Source organism: Talpa occidentalis, unplaced genomic scaffold (genome assembly GCF_014898055.3).
Source record: "Talpa occidentalis isolate TD23 unplaced genomic scaffold, MPIMG_talOcc4v2.1 talOcc4.16, whole genome shotgun sequence".
NCBI classification, from domain to species: Eukaryota; Metazoa; Chordata; class Mammalia; order Eulipotyphla; family Talpidae; genus Talpa; species Talpa occidentalis.
The window spans coordinates 7,503,593-7,523,068 of NW_023601653.1; the positions used below are offsets into that span (position 1 = coordinate 7,503,593).

A 19,476-nucleotide genomic window follows, 5' to 3' on the forward strand; every position below is an offset into this window, starting at 1 on the left:
AAGCCAATGCTTCTCAGGGAGCAGGCACACAGAGGGGACAAGTCACTCGCCAAGGTCACATAATTGGTAAAAGTTCTAAAGTGATTCCTTTGTCCCATAGTTAAAAGGTAAAGGGAATAAAATAGTTCAAGGGAAAAATAAAAAATCCTAAGAAGGTCTCGTCCTCTGCTCCTTCCTAGCCCCCCTGGGGGGGGGCTAGGGAGGTATGGAGCTTTCACCTCCGTATTGAAGTTGAGACATTCTGGTGACCTTGACCTTGATGGTTGATCAATTCTTATTTCTAGAGGGTTCTGGGGCAAGGAGGTAAGTGACTGGGGAAGGGCATGGGACTGTGATGGTTAATGGGCTGTGTCAACTTGGCTGGACCATGGGATGCCCAGATATTTGGCTAACATTATTCTGGGTGCGTCTGTGAGGCTGTTTCTGGATTAGATTAATCTTTGAGTGGGTGGACTAAGTAAAGCAGGTTGCCCTACTGTGTGGGGGGACTCTCCCAGTCTGTGGGAGGAAGAGGAGAATCCTTGTCTCTGCCTGCCAGTGTTTGAGCTGGGGCGGTCTCCTCCTGCCTCTGGCTTCAGACTATATCGCCCAGTCTGTCTGCTCTCCTGGGGCTCCAGTCTGCTGACCGCCAGTCCTGGCACGTCTCGGCCTCCATAACCACGCCCACCAATTCCTTATCATTAATCATCATTTCTCCCTCTTTCTGCCCCCCAGTTTCTCCACAGCAATGTCTTTGTCTACCGCTCTTCTCTCTCCTATTGCGTCTGTTTCTCTCGGGGACCTTGACTAGCGTAGGGGACCGGAGCAGAGTGGAGGCCTGGGCATCTGCCGTCTTACCTGTGACCTTCTCACCACGTCGCCAGGCCTGAGGGGTGGCCATGAGCGTCTGCAACAAGATCCTGCTGCCTGCCCTGGGCTCCCCCACCCCCAGTCCAGCAGAATAATCCAAGACACTGAATCCTGGTTAAATTAAAAGCATTTATCCCCCTGTGTATTTTTCTCCTACTGGAGGACTTCACATCAGAGCCACACAGACAGTGTTAGACATGGTCAAGTGCAAGGTCATTGAGCAAAGGTTCTGCTCGCAGGGGAAGGCCAGTGATATCTCTTTGACCAGCTTGGGTTGAGCGAGCTGCTTGGGGCAGAGCGTTAGATGTGTGATTCTATGTCCAGTTCTGTTTAGAAGCATTCAGCAGGCACCGAATACGCGTGTTGTGAGTGAATGAACAACAACTTCTCTTTGGCCTTTTTTATGTCCTTATCACGACTCACCTCCCCCAAACAAAGGCCAGAAGGTCCTAGGAAGTCTTCTTGTCCTACTGCCTTGTGGCTCACATGAGGTCCAGAGGGGGTGAGGGACAGGCTGGAGGTTACACAGCTAGTCAGAGGAGGATCAGGGTTATCCTGGTCTTGGGGCTCATCCTGAGCTCTCCCACGGCCTCTGCTGTCCACCCAGGAGGTGTCCGCAGAAGAGCAGGAGGTCCGCTAGTATTTGCCTTGCTGCTGAGTCCCACGAGGGCTTCCAAGGATGTGCAGAGAATGGCCTCCTGAGGTTGTGGGCATCTTGGAGGATGAGATCGACTTCCTGCCACCTGCCTCCAGCTGAGAGGAGAGCAGCTCCTTTGGGGAAAGGCTGTGCACCCTCTATGTTGAAGTGGCACAGATGCTGCTCCATCTGGGGTGTGGAGGAGCAAAGATGCAGAGCGTGGGGGCACAGGCCTGCTGGATGAGAGGGCCCGGAAGAGGTGCTATCTCCCAAGGGTGCCACGGAAGGAGGGTGATCTGGGCAGGGAACCAGGCGGAGGCCAGCTGACCTTGGGTCAGTGGATAACACTCGGTGGGAGGAGCCGACCTGGAGAGCGCAGGGGGTGGCAGCAAGGGGCCCTGTCACAGGGGAGGTGGGGAGAGAGAAGTGAGTCCCAAGCTTTACCTGGGGCTGTCCTGCAGCTTTTAGACTTTCGCCCCAAACTTGGGCAGCTCAGCTTGGGGAGAAATGCATGCCCTGGGGACCAGTCCTCATTGGGCATTCTTTGACATGGAGAAGTCACTTTGCTCCTCAGAGCCCAGTCTCTGCACACATGAAAGAACCCTGCCTCGAATCATCACCTCACCCATACAATTGTCCGGACTGTTCTCCCCAGCATTCAGCATCTGCACCTACTCAAATAGTATGGACTCGGTGGACAGAGCATACTGAGGGAGAATCCTATGTGCCAAGAAGTCTCAGCCATTTCGTCCTCGTCAGAACCCTATTGCTGTCCTGGGATGGGCACAGAGATTCTTCGAGACTGCACTGCGGCTAAGGGCAGACCTGGGATTCCAACCTGGGCAGCCTGACTCAGGAGCCCATTTGCTTCACCTCCATGACCCTCTTCTGTGAACTGTGCAATTTTGTGCAAGCATGGTGACTGTCATTCGAGCTGAGGACACAGGGCACAGAGCAGCAGGGACTCGTCCCTGGTCCCACAGACTTTCCAGGGTCTCTGCCACATCCTCTTTGGAAGAGCCCCCCACTTGCCCTTTCACCGTAGACAGAGTCCCTGGGGCCCTTCCTCACATCTGGGTCTGGACGGGAGGCACCCACAGTGGCTCCCCCCAACCCTGCAGTCTCAGCCACTCACGGTCATGTCCAGATCTGCGGCCAGGACCACATCGGCCTCGCTCAGCTGCTGCGAGGCCCCGAGGCTGCCAGTCCTCTCCTGCTTCCGCCACTTGGCCCGTTGATTCTGGAACCAGATCTGGGATGAGGGAGAGAAGGGATGGAGATTAGCCAAAGGGTTTTCTCCATCTAGAACCTCCCCTCAACACACATTAACAAGGTCTCCTGGGGGACTAGCCCTTTGCTAGGATTTCTGTGGATCTGGACAGAACCAGAGACCAGCACTTTCAGCGTGGGGGGCAGGGGCTCATGCAGGAGTACCAGACAATGGGGAGTGGTGGGGTCTGCAGAGAAGCAGATAGTTGGTACCAGACAGTGGGGAGTGGTGGGGTCTGCAGAGAAGCAGATAGTTGGTACCAGACAGTGGGGAGTGGTGGGGTCTGCAGAGAAGCAGATAGTTGGTACCAGACAATGGGGAGTGGTGGGGTCTGCAGAGAAGCAGATAGTTGGTACCAGACAATGGGGAGTGGTGGGGTCTGCAGAGAAGCAGATAGTTGGTACCAGACAGTGGGGAGTGGTGGGGTCTGCAGAGAAGCAGATAGTTGGTACCAGACAATGGGGAGTGGTGGGGTCTGCAGAGAAGCAGATAGTTGGTACCAGACAATGGGGAGTGGTGGGGTCTGCAGAGAAGCAGATTTTTGGCTTCAGCTGACAGTCACTACGTGGGAATATGAGTCCAGCGTCACAGGCTTGGACAACTTCTAAGGCAGAAACCTTGACTTCTACGTGAAAGCTTCCTGTTTTAAAATACTGTGCAGACCCAATACAACCCGTCTGTGGGCTGTTTCCCGCCGGCAGGTCATCTGTTTGCGAGCCCTGGGGGCCCCTTGGCATCCACAGCTTGGAATTTGCCAGCTCCCTGTATTCACGAGCTCCTGATTGTCCCTGACACAAGGCTGTTTGTCTTGGTTGTAAAGCTGAACTTTGGGCTTTACGGCAGACACAGGTGCTGCCCATTTAGCTGGGAGATGATTCCCCATGGAAAGAAAAGGGGGACAAATCCGAGACAGGGGGAGTCCTTAGCCAGCAGAAAAGTAAATTGGGAAAAAATAGAGTGGAGTGTTGGTCCAGCGCAGATTTCGATTTTGAACGAGTCCATCACATTTGTTAAAATTAAAAAGTGACTTAGGAAACTGTTTGGGAGAAAATGTCAATCACATAGACTGGGTCTCACAAAACTGGGGTGCACAGGACACACCCCTGGCGAGTGACTAGGGGCTGGAGGAAGCCCCCCGGAGGAAGAGATGACAGGACACAGATTAGGCAACTGGTGCTTCAACAGGCCTCTGATCATGGTGGATCCAGGGTCCTTCCCACCCCCTATGCTGTCTCCAAAGTGATCCCCACATGGTGTAGATCCCCATGTGGTGTAGACCATAGAGCAAGGGCTACACTGGAATTCCCACTTGCGTTTGTGTGACCCAAGAGCTAAGGATGGTTCTCACAGTTTTAAATGGTTGGGGAAATAAAAAACAACAAAAGAATAATGTTTTGTGACACATGCCAATGGTACAAAAATCAAATTTCAGTATCCATCCGGGTCTCACTGGGACAGCGCCATGCATGTCCACCTAGTGTCGTGTCCATCTAGTGTCCACCTAGTGCCCATGGCTGCTTTTGTGCCTCAGCAGCAGAGCTGAGCAGTGGGTGACCACGAGGCCCCACAAAGTCTTATAATTTCCATCTAGTCCTTTACAGAGAATGTTTGCTGTCCCTGCTCTAGATTGTCACGTGACTGACACCCTGGAAAAGTCACCAAGGGCAGAGGATGGGCATGGGGGCCAATATCGATGGCCATTGTCCTGGCCCCCTCCACGCACCTCTCCCCCCAAGAAGAAGCATCTTGTAACTATCACCTCCTGGAAAACGGTGTTTGACAAATACCGTTGTACTCATGGGACAAGCCCGCGAGGGTTTCAGCTGGTGTGTGCCTGAAGGTTTGGGATCCCCTGGGTCTCGCCCAAAGGCTGAGGGCCTTGAGCGAGGAGTGGCGGTAGGGACAGCTGTACCTGCACCCGGGCCTCCGGGAGGTTGATCCTGGCTGCCAGCTGGGCGCGGATGTGCATGTCCGGGTAGTGGGTGAAGTGGAAGGTCTTCTCCAGCTCCTGCAGCTGCTCGGTGGTGAAGGTGGTGCGAACCCTCCGCTTGCTCTTCCTCTCCTCTGCACAGAAAAGGGTCTGAGCTGGGTCAGTGACCATGGTTTGGCGCCTCAGTGAGGCTCGGTGTTGCCTTGCTCCCCCCTTTTAGCACCTGCTGTCTCGATCAAGTCTGGGGTCCCCTGGCTCCTTATTCTGGTGGTTTCACAATATTCTCTTCCTAGAAACACTGCCTCTAGGCTGAACCTCTCCCAACCCCCCACAGTGAGGCCAAGATGACCTTCTAGAAGTCCTCCAATTGTCCTTTCAGCTGCTCTGCCCTTGTCTATAAGAGGAGCCACCAAACCACAGTCTATGGCTGCATCTGGCCCCGGTCTGGTTTTGTAAATAAAGTTTTATTGGCATACAGTCACGCCCACTGGTTTTGTGTGGTCTAAGGCTATGTTAGCATTGTAATGGCAGAGTTGGATAGTTCGAACAGAGACCACTGGCCTGTAAAGCCTAAAATAATTGCCGCCTGGCCCTTCACAGAAACAGTTTGCTCAAGACTGCAGTTGACAGCAGTCTCTCCTTACAACTTGTTTCCAGCTCACCTGTCCAACCTCAGACCCAGCACTGGCTAAAGTGAAAATGCTGTTCTCTGGACCTGTCAGAAGTTTATTTATTTGCTATCTGAGGTTGTTCCCTGTTGCACAGGGATACACGCAGGGTGAGTGGGAGTCTGCCCAGGGGCCCAGAGTTGCCCTCCCCTGAGCACCAGGTGTACATGCCTGAGACGATGCTCTTGGTAGCCCTGCTGCCCCCAAGCCCGCAGGGTGGGGTCTCGTGCTGTCTTTTGTCTGTGATTCTGATTTATGTGATTTACTGGGTCTTCATGATCTAAGTCCACTCTTAGCATCTCCAAGCATTCTTTCCTAACCTTCCTAGCTCTGGGCGGTCTTTCTTGTCCCTGAGTGTCTTCTTTCGTTTGTCAGCACCAATGTCCCATTCCTCTCCCTACTTACTGGACATGCATTTGGTGCCAGGTCCAGTACAGGGTCAAAGAGACAAGGTCCCTGTCTGGAAGTTTCTAATCTTCGGTGATGTGGGGACATGACCAGGCTTGAGCACAACTTAGAGGACATGGTGTCCCTGCTAACATAGAGGTGGACACCTATGGGTGTGTCTGCCAGCACCAGCTTCTCTGGGGCCAGCACCCCCTCTTTTGGACCCTGTGCTGTCCACAGTCCAACCGGGAAGGTATAATGGATTGGTCTGGGGGTGGGAGAGCACCTGATCTGTACTGGACCTGTTGGCCCATCCCTAGAATTTTTCGTTCTGGAACAAGGAAGGAGAATCTCTAATGGTGGCAGATATGGGATATGAGTCTTGAGCCATCTGCTCTTTTCATGCTGGTGAAGTTGTTTGCAGTGAGAAGGCAGAACTGACCTTGGGATATAATTTGGAGGGAAGCTTCCAGGGCACGCTGATGGATTAACTCTCGGGTGAGAGGGTCTGGGAAGGCTGGTTCCAGACCACAGCGGGTTATGAAAGAGAATGACAGAAGTGGAATATGGAGCAGAGAAGGTAGAACACAGGCCTCTGCACGTAAAATTTTGGAGCCAGAAAGGACCTCATCAAACAGGGAGCGGAAGATGCAAACTCATGGATGGGCGGCCCCAGAAATGGGATGAGTGTTAATAATCAGGAAGGTCTGGGGTGTTCTGGGCTTTTGCTCAGAGAGGCCCAAGGGGCCCTATTTTCTGAGCTGGGCAGGAACGCTGGATTGAAAGAAGAAAATCCCTGTGTTCCTGCCCAGGCCCAGCATCTCCTGACCAGGGTCTCCACTGCAAGCCAAGAGGGAGGGGTGGTCACCACTGTATGGGGCCAAGGGCACTAGGAGTGGGCAGGCAGGGGTGGGGGAAGAGGGTGGAGGAGGGCGGTGGGAACTGCCATCCCTCTCAAGTCGTTCCTCTTCCCATTATTAATGGGGCGAGCTGCGAATCACACTTCAGTGGGTCTTCAAAGGGAACGAGTCAGCAGAACTTAATTAAACCTGAGCCGTTTAGCACATCGATCATAAGAAATACACAATTTACACAGGTGATTAGGCCACCTAATTATAAACCGATGTTTCTCTGCGCTCGGCTCCCTCCCCTGATTGCTCCTTCTCTGCCTTCTGCTAATTGGCCCTGGCTGCTCAGCTAAAGGCCCCCAAGGGTGGGGAGTTCTGCTGCACTGGGGCAAGTCTCTGAAAATGGGCTTTATTCTGAAAGTAGGGGGCTTAGCAAGCAGGAACTCCAGCCCCAGGATATGACTGGCCCTCTGCATGTTACTGTAAATAAAGTTTTATTGGAACATAAACAAACCCATCCATTACACATTGCCTACTTTTCAGCTGTGATGGCAGAACCGAGTAAATGCAAGAGACCGTTTGACATCTCTGCTTAAAAAGAACCATGTGACCCTGTGCAGGGAAACTTAGGTGACCACTGCCAGTGGATAGTCCTCGATGGGCAAAGGTCAGCACTGTCCCAGTGTGGTGGCTCCAGGACCCTCACCCTTGCTGACCCCTGCCTCCAGGTAGAGGGCACTGTGGTTCTATTCACCTTCACTCCCCAACCATCAGTCAGCCTGGTTCAGTGTCAGCACTCAGCAGTCATTCAGTGAGTGATTGGATGACTCTTGAACGGACAGGGATGGTATCTGGGTTCCCCACAGTCCCCATACCCTCTAGGGTGGCCTCTTCCCTGCATCTCCCTCTTCCTCCTCCCAGGCATCTCAGCCTCCCGGCAGAGCATCCACGGGACTGTGCAGCCTGATTGTTCTCTTCCCAGTGTCTGAGCCTCTAGGACAAAATGGGCTCCTCCTGTCTAGGTGTCCTTGACTTTGAAGGGTCCCCAGACTTCAAGGGGCGGTTGGGTTCAGCATCTGTTCAGATAGGGAGGCCCTCTGAGATTTTTCCATTGGCTTGAGATAAGAGAGGTCCAAGTCTGAGATTGTGGGGTCCCTAAGAAAGTGGGAGGACTGGAGGGAACATTGGTCTTTGCCCTGAGAGACCAGGGAGACCAATCACGGGCCTGGGGCCTGGAGAGTTGGCCTGGTGCCACCTCTTGCACGCACTGGCTCTAGCTCAGAACAAGCTACTTTGCCTCCCTGTGCCTCAGTTCCTCCAAGAGTGGCCCTCGGATCACCTGCACCAGAAAGGTGTGGGGAGAGCTTGCTAGAATGCAGATTCCTGGGGCCCACCCTAGAGTCAGAGTATTGGAAACCAGGCCTGGAAGGATCATTTTCACAAGCTCCTTAGGGGATTGGGATTTTAAGGTGATGCTTGCCAGTCATGTCCCCCATAACCCCAACACGAAGCCCTTTAACTAGTAAGTAGAGACAAGAGGACTTTTCCCTCTGTTGTTATTATTGGGGCGGGGCGGAGGGGGTGGTCCCTGGATGTGCCATCTCTCATCCTGCTGCCTTCCTTTCCCTGAGGGCTCCTGCATGGAGGTAGCAAGACAGGACGGAGGGGGTGGACAGTAGCAGTCGCAGTGACGAGCTCTGGACGGGGGCTCCATGAGGCGCGAGGGGCAGAGACTGGTGCTCCCTGTCTGTACCTCCCAGCCACTCTGCTCCCACCTGTTTGGTGTAGAGACCCCTCCTCTGCAGAGGGGGAAGCTTCTGCTGGGGAAACTCGTTGATGAATGGGTGACATTCATCAGAGCCGGGTAGGACCTAAAGAATGTTCTAGCTCTGCTCTTTCATGGTACAGGTAGGGAAACTGAGGCCCAGAGAGGAAAATGTCTTGCCTGATGGCCCTTGCGCGTGGTGACAGATTGGGACTTTGAGCCAGGTTTCTTGAACCCCAGCTTCTTGCCTTCCATGCCCAGTCTCACAGACTCCAGCTTGTTGCAATTTCTGCAAGTTACCTTTGCAGTTTCTGACATATTGGAGTCCCACCTGGATTATTATTTGCTCAACATTTTCCCAAATTAACACTTTTTTTGTTTTACTTAAATAATTTTAAAAGAAAACCTCACATCAGGACTATAAATAGATAACTAGTCACATGAGTCCTAAGCAGAACACTTAGCGTAGAAATAATTACAGAGCTATTGACATAAATAATCTTTGTCTGCATATTCCTCAAAGGCATCTTGAAAACCACCCGTGGGACCTTTGCTAGCCCTTTCGAAATGCTAAATCCTAGCAAAGTGGGAGATGTGTGGATTTAAACTATGTCCAGGAATAATCTGAAGTGGATGGTCTCAGGCTGCTGGTGCTTAACTATTGCTTAACTAGTGCTTAACTATTTCTGGGATTTTTGCCGGTGATCTGTTCTCTGCTGGAGCACATCATCTGTGGGTGTGTGTGGGGGGCTCACACTGAGCAATTTGATGGGAAAAATGTCCGTGAGTGGGCCCCAAGAGCCACTGTCCAGTGTCATGCCTGCTACATTGGCAACACTTCCTGGGAGTGTGTGCTAGGTCTGGCAGGACAGACGAATGGTACCTGCCAGCATTTTAGAGGGGTGAGGATAGGGGGCTACCTGGCTGCCTTCGGCCTTTGTCAGGTCAGGGGAAAGAAAGGAAGAGAGACCAGATGTCAGATCCTGTTGTGAGACATCGGTCCCCTTGCTCCCTCTCCCTCTCTGCAAGAGGGGACAGTCATGGACACTACGTAACTGCAGCAGGAGAGACTCGGGTTAGAGCCCAGGAAGAACTGCCCCTGTGGGGACTCAGCTGCAGGGAACCTGCCAGCCCCCAGGGACATTTAGCCTTCCAGAGTCTTCCTGCAACAGAACACAACCCCATCTGTCGGCCTGGGAGACTCGCCCGAGGGAGGAGGGGGGCTTGTGTCTGGTGGGAAGTGATGTCATCTCCCAGGTCCCTCCCAGCAGTTCCTGAGATTAAAAGGCTGGAGTGAGGTGGTCCAGGTTCACCTCTTGGACTGTTTGAGACATTCCAATTCCCTTTCCTCTTCCCTCACTCCAAGCTTCCCCCGAGGGTGAAGCTGAGGCCAGAGTGGAAAGGCAATTTCCCCAAGGTCACACAGCGGCTCAGGGTGGGCCTGACACGGACAGCGATGATTCTGACTCCTAGCGGGCGCCTGTGTCCACTTCAGTGCCTGAGACTGGACAGGGAGGCCCATGGTCTCTGTGGGCCTGGCATGGGCTCTGGCCTGGGAGGGTGACGGGCTGGGTGGCTTCCCGGCCAGACTCAGCCCCTAGAAACGGCGCAGGCTGACTTTATGGGCAAAGGAGAGTTCTCTGCGCTGAGCGGTAGTTGGGGGGCGTGGGGCCAGTTCTGATCTTGGGTCTTGTGCTTACTGGCCGTGTGGCCTGGCGACCCTGTCACCTCTTCTTGAGTTTCCCCACCTGTCGAGCACCTGATAATCAGGCCTTTCTACTGAAGTGGAATTGGAGGTGCAGCCAGGCCCCAGAACAGTGCCACCCCATTGTGAATACTGAAGAAAACACCGTGATGCGGCTCTGGGGTCTACATCTGAAAACCCACACTTTTGGGCAGAACAGGAAGATATTTCAGGCCCCCAGCCCCGAGCCTGTGGTCTAGAATACCCCGTCCTTCCCTCTGCTCTCTCCGCGCAGCTTTTTCTTCCCTGGAGCCTAGAGGGGATGGAAAAGAGATGAGGGGCACTTACCCTGAGGCTGGTCCTGCAGGGCCCCCTCCGGCCCTGCTGCTGGTGCTGCTGCTGGTGCGGTGCCCTCTCCACCTGGCCCTCCTGCTGCCCCTGCGGGCCTGACCACGTCGCTCTGCTCCGGGGGCCTCTTTAAAATCTCCTCGATGGAGAAGGACAAACTCCTCTTCTTTGGGGCCTCACAACACCCCGAGTTCTTCCTTTCCATACTCCTGGAGAGTGGAGCCCGCCTGGGCACACTGTGGGTGGCTCTTAGGAGGGCCCGGGGCTTCGTGCGTGCCCAGGGTGATGCGGAAGGAGGGTAGCGTCCTTCCTCTCCCGCAAGTCAAGAGGACAAGCCACGGTGCAGGACAAGGGGCCTCATGTCGGGTTAGCCAAGCCTAGTTTCGGCTCCACAGAGACTTCCATGGGCCACGTTAACACACCTGTGGGATCGAGGAGGAGGGTGGTGCCAGTAGAGCTGGGTGGGCTGTGCCCTGTGCCCAGCGGCTCAGAGCCCCGGCTGGCTTGATGTCAAGGGAGCCCTGGCGCTGAGTCAGTGGTCGTCCTGCTGGGCAGGGTCTTCTCTTGTGGCTGCTTTCACAATCGCTGGCTTTGGCCGGGGTCCGAGGTCACAGTGTGTGGTGAGCAGGCAGGAGCTGGAAGGAAGAGGGAGCTGGCCCCGGAGGTGACCCGGAGGTGGCGTGTCCACCTTTGCCCTTTCTCTGGCTTGTGGCCCTTTCCTGCTCTGGCTGGGCCTCTGGAAGCCTGGACTGCCACCCTTGGCCCCAGGGAACCAACTCAGTCCTGGCCCACACCGCAGCTGGAGGGCTGTTCCCAGAAACTGGACTTCTTAGAAGCCCACCACTTCCGGGCCCCTGTGAGTCTGCCGTCCGGCAGGGTGGGACTGACCGAGCGGGCCTCTGGGTCACCGCCAGGCCGCCTCTCTGGGACGGAGCTGGGCCGAAGCTCTGCAGGCATCTCTGGTCTGCATTGCTTCTGTTCTCTGCTCCCCAAACTCACGCTCCTTGTCTCTGCACAGGGCCCGGCTCAGGGCCTCCGCTCCCGGCGTGCAGGGTCCTTTTCACTTCTTTCCTGCTCACACGCCCCTTACCTGCCCCCGAGACAGCGCTGCAGGGACGCCTTCTCTCTGTCAAGCAAACCGTCTGCTGGGAGCTGACAGGCATCAACCTGTTCTTGCCAGTTCTGCTCCCAATTACTATGTAACCAGGGAGGAGGAAGCAGTAAAACACCGATAAGGGAAGAAACTCTCCACCCTCCTAAAGGTGGGGGATGTAGGTGTTGGGGGAGGGGCAGAAGGAGAGGGTTGCTGAAGGATGGGTCTGGGGGAGTCCCAGGGAGGGCTCCGTGCTGGGGAACTGGCCAGGCAGGAGCAGACAAGGAAAGGTGGGAGCAGGATGGCCGGGAAGTGTCCCCGGCCCAGTAAAATGTGTTTGCTCAGCCAGGAGAACGGATGGCGTGTACAAGGTAGAGGCCGGGCTGGGGTGTGGGCCGCCAGGTGTCGGCCGCAGGAGAGCCCTGTCAGGTATGCTTTCCTGGACTTGCACGTACCAGAGCAGAGCCTTTGAAGAGCCATATGGTGCATGCGGGGAAACCCAGGCCCTGAGCAGGGGAGACGTGGCGGGTGTCAGTGTGAGTGTTCTGATTTATCTAAGGAGCCCATTGTGGGGTGTCAGGCTATCTGACTTAGGGTGTCTGTTCTAGGGAAGGGTGTCTAATCTAGGGATGGGTAATCTGATCTAGCTAGGGCGGTCTGGGCTCTGTTGCACCAACCAGTAGATCCAAAATCTTGGGAGGCTTATTGCTCGGCCATGTCGCAGTTGAATGTAGCTGGACACCACTCAGGGACCCAGGGGCTTTCCAAGCTGTGATCCTCCCATCACGAGCTCCAAGTTTTCCTGGGAAGGGGAGAAAGCAGTGGAGGGAATTTTAGCGAGTCAGCAGAAGAAGAGTTAATGCGGCTTCTGCTCATCTCTGTATAACTCGATGGCAGGGTGGGAAGTGCAGTTTCCTCCATGTGAGAGGAAGATGGACCTGTTGGGTGGATGCACAGTGAAATGCCTGCTGCACCACTGTAGAGGCCAGGAACTGGGCACAGTGCAGGTTTTCTGATCCCATGCAGACCGGGTAAAGGAGGAGTCAGAGTCCTCAGTAGTTTTGCAGGTTTTTTTATTTGGGGTTCACCAGGCATATGGCAAGCAGGGGTGCTGGCTGCTTCTGGCTGCTTCTCCTGCTGCTGCTTCTGCTGCTGCTGCTGCTGCTGCTACTAGCGTCCCTGTGACGCCGTCCTTAAAAGCACAGTCTTAACTCAGCTGAATCCCATCTACCTATGCCCACACCCTACTCCAGGTGCCCGCCATCAGGCATGCATTCAGGGCAAGGATCCATCATCTATCCTGATGGCGGGAGGGCAGAAAAGCCTGACATTTTCTTTACCCTACACCCACCCTTTCCGGTCAGGAGGCTGGAGCCCCTCAGAAGATGGACCCACCATTGTGGGCTAATAGGATTGTAGCACTGGAGACAGTTGATTGGGTTTACAATGCCTAGTATTTCTGGGTCTTAGTGCATAGCATGGATTTGGGTAAAGTTTCCGCTCAATCCTTCATCAGCAAACTTTCTTCTGGGGGTGGCTGCCACAGTGCAAGCAGGCAAGTCATTGAAACGTTTTTAGTAGTCCTATAAAAAAAGTACAACAGAAAGTTGGTATTAATTTTAATAATGAGTTTTATTCACCCAACCTACCCAAATGTTATCATTTCAACCCGTGATCAATAAATAATTATTTTAGAGCTATTTTGCAATCTGTTCTTATACCAGTGTTCCTACAGCCATTCGCTGAGATATTCCCAGTGATACTAAGTTTGAATCTGATGTGGGTTTTACACTTACAGCTCATCTCAGTACTGGACACATTTCAAGTGTCCAGTAGCCAAGTTGCTTTCTCTCCTTCATTCTACACATGTGGACCTGTCTCAATGGACCCCAAGGATAGATTATCCCACTTTGTAAAGGCCCATCCTCTTATTGCCCCACAAATGAGAGACTCATGGGTTCACTCGGTATTCCAATGACACCATCTGTCAGCTTCCTCTCCTATAACTTGCAAGCGTTGGCTTCTCAGACTGATATTTTGTATGACGAAGCCCTTGGGTTTTCAGTACATTTATTCCACGCTAGTGACCTTTTTATGCCAGTTGTGCAAAAATTTGTCAGGAACAATATAAGAATTTCAATAGCAATGACAGACTTTGGCTTTTGACTTGGTGGAGAGAAACCAATTATGTGGAGGGAAGCCAATTATGAGCTCAACCACAGGTGCTCAGTATTAATCCCCAACCCACCGCAGGGATTTATGCAGACTTGCACCTCACACAGGGTGAGGGCCAGCACCGTGGGGAATCCCATCCTGATGAGCAGCACCCGAACTTCAAGCACAGCACATGGGGCCACATGCTTTCGTGCCTGTTCTCTTTAACTGGTATTTTATGACTCTAAAGGATTTTTGGATGCTCTGAATGAATGAATTGCCCTCTGTTGCAAGAAACAGAAAGTTGAAAGTCTTTTCTATGCAGATGACATGGTTTTATTGTTACAAACCAGGAATGGCCTCATTATTGTCAGAAAAAAATGGCTCAGAATGAACGGCTCCAAGTCCCCAATTGTCATTTTTGGCAGATGTCCTCAACATGGAGTTGGCTTTTATTCAACAACCTGTGAATTGCATTGGCTCGTTCAATCACTCAGGGCTCCATTTTCCTATTAAGCCATTTGGGGAACTCACCAGGAGGTGATATTTACTTAACACTAGGTGTCTGTGGGTGCAGAGTTAGGATCTTTCTAAGGCCTTCTTGGGAGATTTGCTTTTTGAAACAAATTTTAAAGGTAAAATGATTATGGTTTAGCTTGACAGACTAGGACATTATTCCTTGGTGTGGGCACAGATCCAGAGCTGCTCTCTTAAGAAAAATATCTTCCCACAGGTGTTCCCACGGCTTTGTCATAGTTCTCACGAACATTCCCTCAAAAATATCCACAGGTTTTCCCTCAAAAATTCCTACAGGTGTTCCCTCAGGTATTCTCACAGAAATTCCCAGTGTTCCTACAGCCATTCACTGAGATATTCCCAGTGATATTCCCTGAGGCATTCCCAGACTCACTTAGCTCCTTGTAAGTGCTTCTGCTAACCATAAAGGAAACTTGTCATCTTCCTAAGTTGGTTCAATCACTCTCACCTAATCCTCTGCTGTCTGGAAACCCCCATTGTAATAACCAGTCACTGGGAAGGTTAAACAACTTCCTCATTTTCATTTTATAAGCTTCTTGTCACGCCAGACCTCTGAGCTTCCTATCAGTTTTGGGTTTGAAATTTCCCTGTGCATGAACAGCTTGTTTTTCGCTCAATAAAATCTTTATATCAAGTAAAGCTTTCTCAATTTTTCTTTTGAGACCATTATCATATCATAGTTTACTGTGGAATCCCCTGCACTGGGAGACCCTCCAAAGCAAGGACTGGGGAGAGCTTATCTGTCCCACCACCCTATCTTAGAGAGGATCGGCTGAACAAACACGCATGCATGTCTGAGTGCACATTACAAACTACTAAAATAAATACCTGAAAACATATAAATTATTTTTTTCTGTCATGTACATGGAGTCTCAGGGTCATGAGGTCAGGAACAGCTTGGCAGATTCACCGTCATCAGGGTCTGCCTACATTAGTACCAGCTCTACCTTCATGGTTGCCTCACTGTCCAAGTTGGCCCCTGGGGCTCCAGACATCAAGTTTGAATTCCAGATGGAAGAGGAAAAGGACCAATTTCTCAGCTTGGTCAGCCTCCCTGATAAGATAAGGGGACCTTCCCAGTGTTTTCTCTCTCTATCATCTCATTCCCCTTTTCTCTTAGCTGCAAGTGAGGCTAGTACCTGCAGTCTTCAATCTGGGAACAGTGGCATCATGAATAAAATTGGAGTTTTATTGGTGACATGAATATTGGATACAAAAGCTTAGCATTGAGAGATCTAGTGAGCACGTCCCCTAAAAGCCTGGGGGAGGAAGTGCCCTTAATGGTGATGGACTTAATAATGAACACATGCTATGCAGAAGTAGAGATGTGCAAAGGTGACTTAGTGAGACCTGAAGCCTGTCACCCTGTCAAGAACATGCCACTGTGAAAGGGGGGGTCCCCTCTCTGTGCAGAGAAAGTCCTCCAAGGGTAAGTGTGGGTGGTACCTCTTCTCCGCTGTTGGGTTGGGGAGTGTGGTCAAGGGGAGAATTCTGGAAGTGGAAGTCAGAGATTTTGACACCACTGGGAACACCGTCCACTCAAGATGTACATGCAGCCAAGGGCCTATGAGTCCAGGTTTAGTCACCCTCTTGGGGGTGCACACCAGACTCACAAGTGTGAGCATGTGCACACATCCACAGGCAGCTCAGTAAGTGCTATGGAGGGAAAAGGCAGAGCAAGGAGCTGAGAGCCAGGCAGGCACAGCCCGAGAGAACTGGCAGCAAGAAGCCCTTGTTCCAGGTCTGCTGCTGGCTCACTTGGGGAAGCAGTATCCTTGGGTCTCAGTTTCCACCTCCGTGGAATGGGGGCACTGGACAGGGGCCAGAAATCAGCGATTAGCTGCGTGCATGGAGAGCTGAGTGAGTGCCTCTGCCTTTGAATCCCAGCTTGACTGTCAAATGAGTGGAGACTTCATCTCCCAGAGCCTTGGTTGTCTGGTTTGTAAAATGGGACGAGGGCAGCCGCAGGGTGGCTGACATGGGCAGTGCAGGTAAAGTGCCGCCTGTGGGAAGGAGGCCACAGCTAAGAGTGGTTTCTTGCCCTGCACGCCCTGGCTGGAGCAGTAAATGCTGTCCTTTCTTGATAATCTGCTTCCAGCTCTCTCTGCCGACGACTCCAGACTGCCTTTTGCAGCTCGTCTCCCTGGTGACAGTTGCTATGATTGTCTCCAAAGTTCAATGGCTCCCACCTATTGCTTGGAAGGCCCCGCGCACTGTCTGGAGTCCTTTTAACCCACGATTTATTAGGTTTGTTGTCCCTGATGACTTCCCAAATGATCCCATAAATTAGAAATATTAATAAAGCATCCCTGGGGTCTTAAACGGATAACTTGTGTCATGGGGTCCACTTATGGACCAATTATGATCAATTGACATTTCCATCTGCATCACCATCCTTAAGGACACAGATGCCTCTCAGGCTCCTGCTCTGTTGAAGGGACACAGCAGGGCAGGGTGGAGGGTCACGTAGCTATGCTGATATGGGTCTTTGTTTCTTCTGCCCCCACGGGCTCCATCTATTCTTGGTATCACTTAAATATGCTCTACACCCTCTTGCTCTCCCCTTTGCATTCCAGAGCTTCTCTCTGATACATTCATTCATTCTTCCTTCACGCCTGCCTTCCCTCTTCCCTTTGCTGAATGTTCTATTGATTATTTCTTATCACTCTGGGCAAGTGTGTAATTGTATCAACAGGGGTGATGAAGGTGATGATGATTAAAAAAACCCTCTAGTTTTTTTTTTTTAAGATTTATTTATTTTATTTATACAAGAACCGGGGTACAGGTCAGATGCGCGGGAGGGTGAGAGGATTCACCAGAGACACAGCAGGGAACAGAACAGGCAGACTGACAAAATCCACTGCTGAGGGGAGCAGCGGGCGAGACAGGAGAGGTCTGCCGTGCCATATGGGACCCTCACCGGCTAGCTGGGGTCGAATGGGCGCTGCAGAGGCTGCGGATAGCTTCACAGCATGGCGCTCAGCCACCTGGGCGAGTATTAACACACGCCAAAGATTCCTTTTTCCGGAGAAATAACCAGGGCACAGAAGCAGAAAAATCACATGTCCAAGGTCAGAGAGGTTAAATGACTTGTCCAAAGTCACACAGCAACAGGGAAGAACCAGGGGACACTGGGTAAGGGACTGCACTTCTATAAAACTGCTAGAATTCAGGGTCTCCCTGGTGGCGCAAGGGATAAAACACAGCACTATGAAGCTGTGTGCAGCCTCTGTAGCACGAGTTCGATCCCCAGCTGGCCAGAGAGCTACCCAGACGGCGCAGCAGACCTCTCCTGACCCGCCCGCTGCTCCCCTCAGCAGTGTTTTCAGTCAATCTGCTCCCCACTGGCTCTGGTGAATCCTCTCACCTTCCTGCACTCTGGCCTGTACCCCAGTTCTTGTATGCATGAATAAGTAAATCTTTAAAAAAAAAACTGCTAGAATTCATGTCCCAGGCTTGTGAACTCCGACCGTAGGGCCTCTCTGTGCTCCAGTTATACAGACCTCTGAACACACCGGTTACACCCGCCTCTGCATTTGCTGTTCCTTTGCCTGGAATGCTCTTCCCTATAGTCTCATGGCTCACAATTATTCCTTCTACTCTGTTCAAATTCCACTTTCTCCACAAGGCCCACCCTGCTTAGCTCTGCTCTGGCACCCCTGACTCCCCTTTTCTTTTTCTATAACACTTAGTCCTTTATTACATGCTCTGTAATCTACTTATTTAGTAGGTCAGTGGCTTGGGTCTTATCCTCATCCCACTCGCCAATTAGATTGCAAATCCATGAGGGATGAGATTTTTTCTGTCTATTTGTTCACTGCCATATCCTGAATATCCAGAACAGCATCTGGCACAATAAAAATTTATTGATCAAAAGTTTGCTGCTCCCAGAGTGTCCAGCCGTGCAGGTGTGCATGCTGCCCGAGGGCTTAGGGCCAGCCGCCTGGACGTCAGTCACCCTGCCCAGGGCCACCCCACATGGCCCCTGCTGACAGGGCCCGCCTGTTACAGAAACATAAAGTGAAATGCGATGAAAGCAAGTAAATTGCATCTTCTGCTCAACAAGATTTTACTAGAATCAAAACAGTGCACTAATTTTCAGAATGAACAAAGACTGAATCACATTTTTCTCTTTTTGGTGGAATTTTTCTGACACGATGGCATAATGAAGTGTGAGGACCACCTTCACTTCTCGTTAGCTTTTCACGGTACCACTAGAAGGAGGGTCATTTTTGTAAAAGTGCTTGAGGGCTTCCTAAGTTTTCCTAAGAGCCTCTCTTTGTACTTTGATATTTAAATTACTCTCTTTTGAGGTACTTACTCATTATCCTCATTGATTTCCTCCGTGTTAATAATTAATCTTTCTACACAGTACTGATAACTAGCATTTTTGGAATGCGCACTACGTGCTAGGCTTCTTGTGTTTGGGAGGATTTATTTTTTCTGCAACTCTGTGGCAGGGCACATTATTTTGGGGGAGGGAGATTATAAGGAGACTGAGGCACGAAGTGAAGCATCTCGCGCTTGGTGGTTTAGCCAGTCCGTGAGGGTATGCACTGGAGCTGCAGAGCCGGCTCTTTACTCCTCATTTAGCAAAGACATCGTGAGCGATTTCAGGCCTGTTTCTAATAGCGAGGTCGTTGGGCTCATGAAATCCTGCGTCATTCACGAGATTTGCATTTTCAAATGATGTGAACCTGCGTTTCATTGCACAGCATCACGTGATGAGAATATCCCACAGTCCACGGGATCGACTGAGACTGGCCCAGTGGTGTGCTGGGCCGGGATGGATGCCAGTGTTATGTGGAGCAGGACATTCGAGCAAGGATGTGTTTTAAAGGACTAGTTCATTGATGATTTTTATATTTTATATGGTGGTGGAAGGAACTGCATGTGATCACCTCTAGGGATAAGTAAACTGTTCAGAGTGAAGAACCAGGCGTCCCCCTAGGCTATTTCCTGGCTTCATTCTTTGACTTAACGTGGAGTCAGAACTGACATTCAGATGGGGTGGGGCCAGGTCATCAAATGGACACTTTTTGGACACCGGCTGTATGCCAGACCTTCTAGGAGGTTTAGTCTTTCCCACCAGCCAGGGGGGCAAACAGGACATGCCCATTTCACAGGGGAAGACACAGAGGCACAGGGAGGCGAAGTCCCCTGGCCTAGCCCTCCATTCAAATGTGGGTTTACGGGGCAACCAAACCCAGACTTCCCGTTTCCAGCAGTTTCCAGCACTGCCTCCTTGCGAGCTGAGAGCAACCTGGGCTCCAGTTGGCAGAGCTGGGTTGGGAGGCAGCCAGGGT

At 51.9% G+C, this 19,476-nt stretch overlaps 1 protein-coding gene across 1 annotated transcript; it reads right to left on the bottom strand.

Moving 5' to 3' along the window:
• Positions 1–967: 967 nt before the first annotated feature.
• On the bottom strand, positions 968–11,557 carry ISX (intestine specific homeobox). The gene is made up of 4 exons (XM_037515226.1): positions 10,387–11,557; positions 4,669–4,820; positions 2,622–2,738; positions 968–1,884 (listed from the first exon to the last, which is right to left on the bottom strand). The coding sequence occupies exons 1-4, from the start codon at positions 10,589–10,591 to the stop codon at positions 1,645–1,647; spliced, it is 714 nt and encodes a 237-aa protein (XP_037371123.1). The 5' UTR covers positions 10,592–11,557; the 3' UTR covers positions 968–1,644.
• Between the last annotated feature and the right edge of the window lie 7,919 nt (positions 11,558–19,476).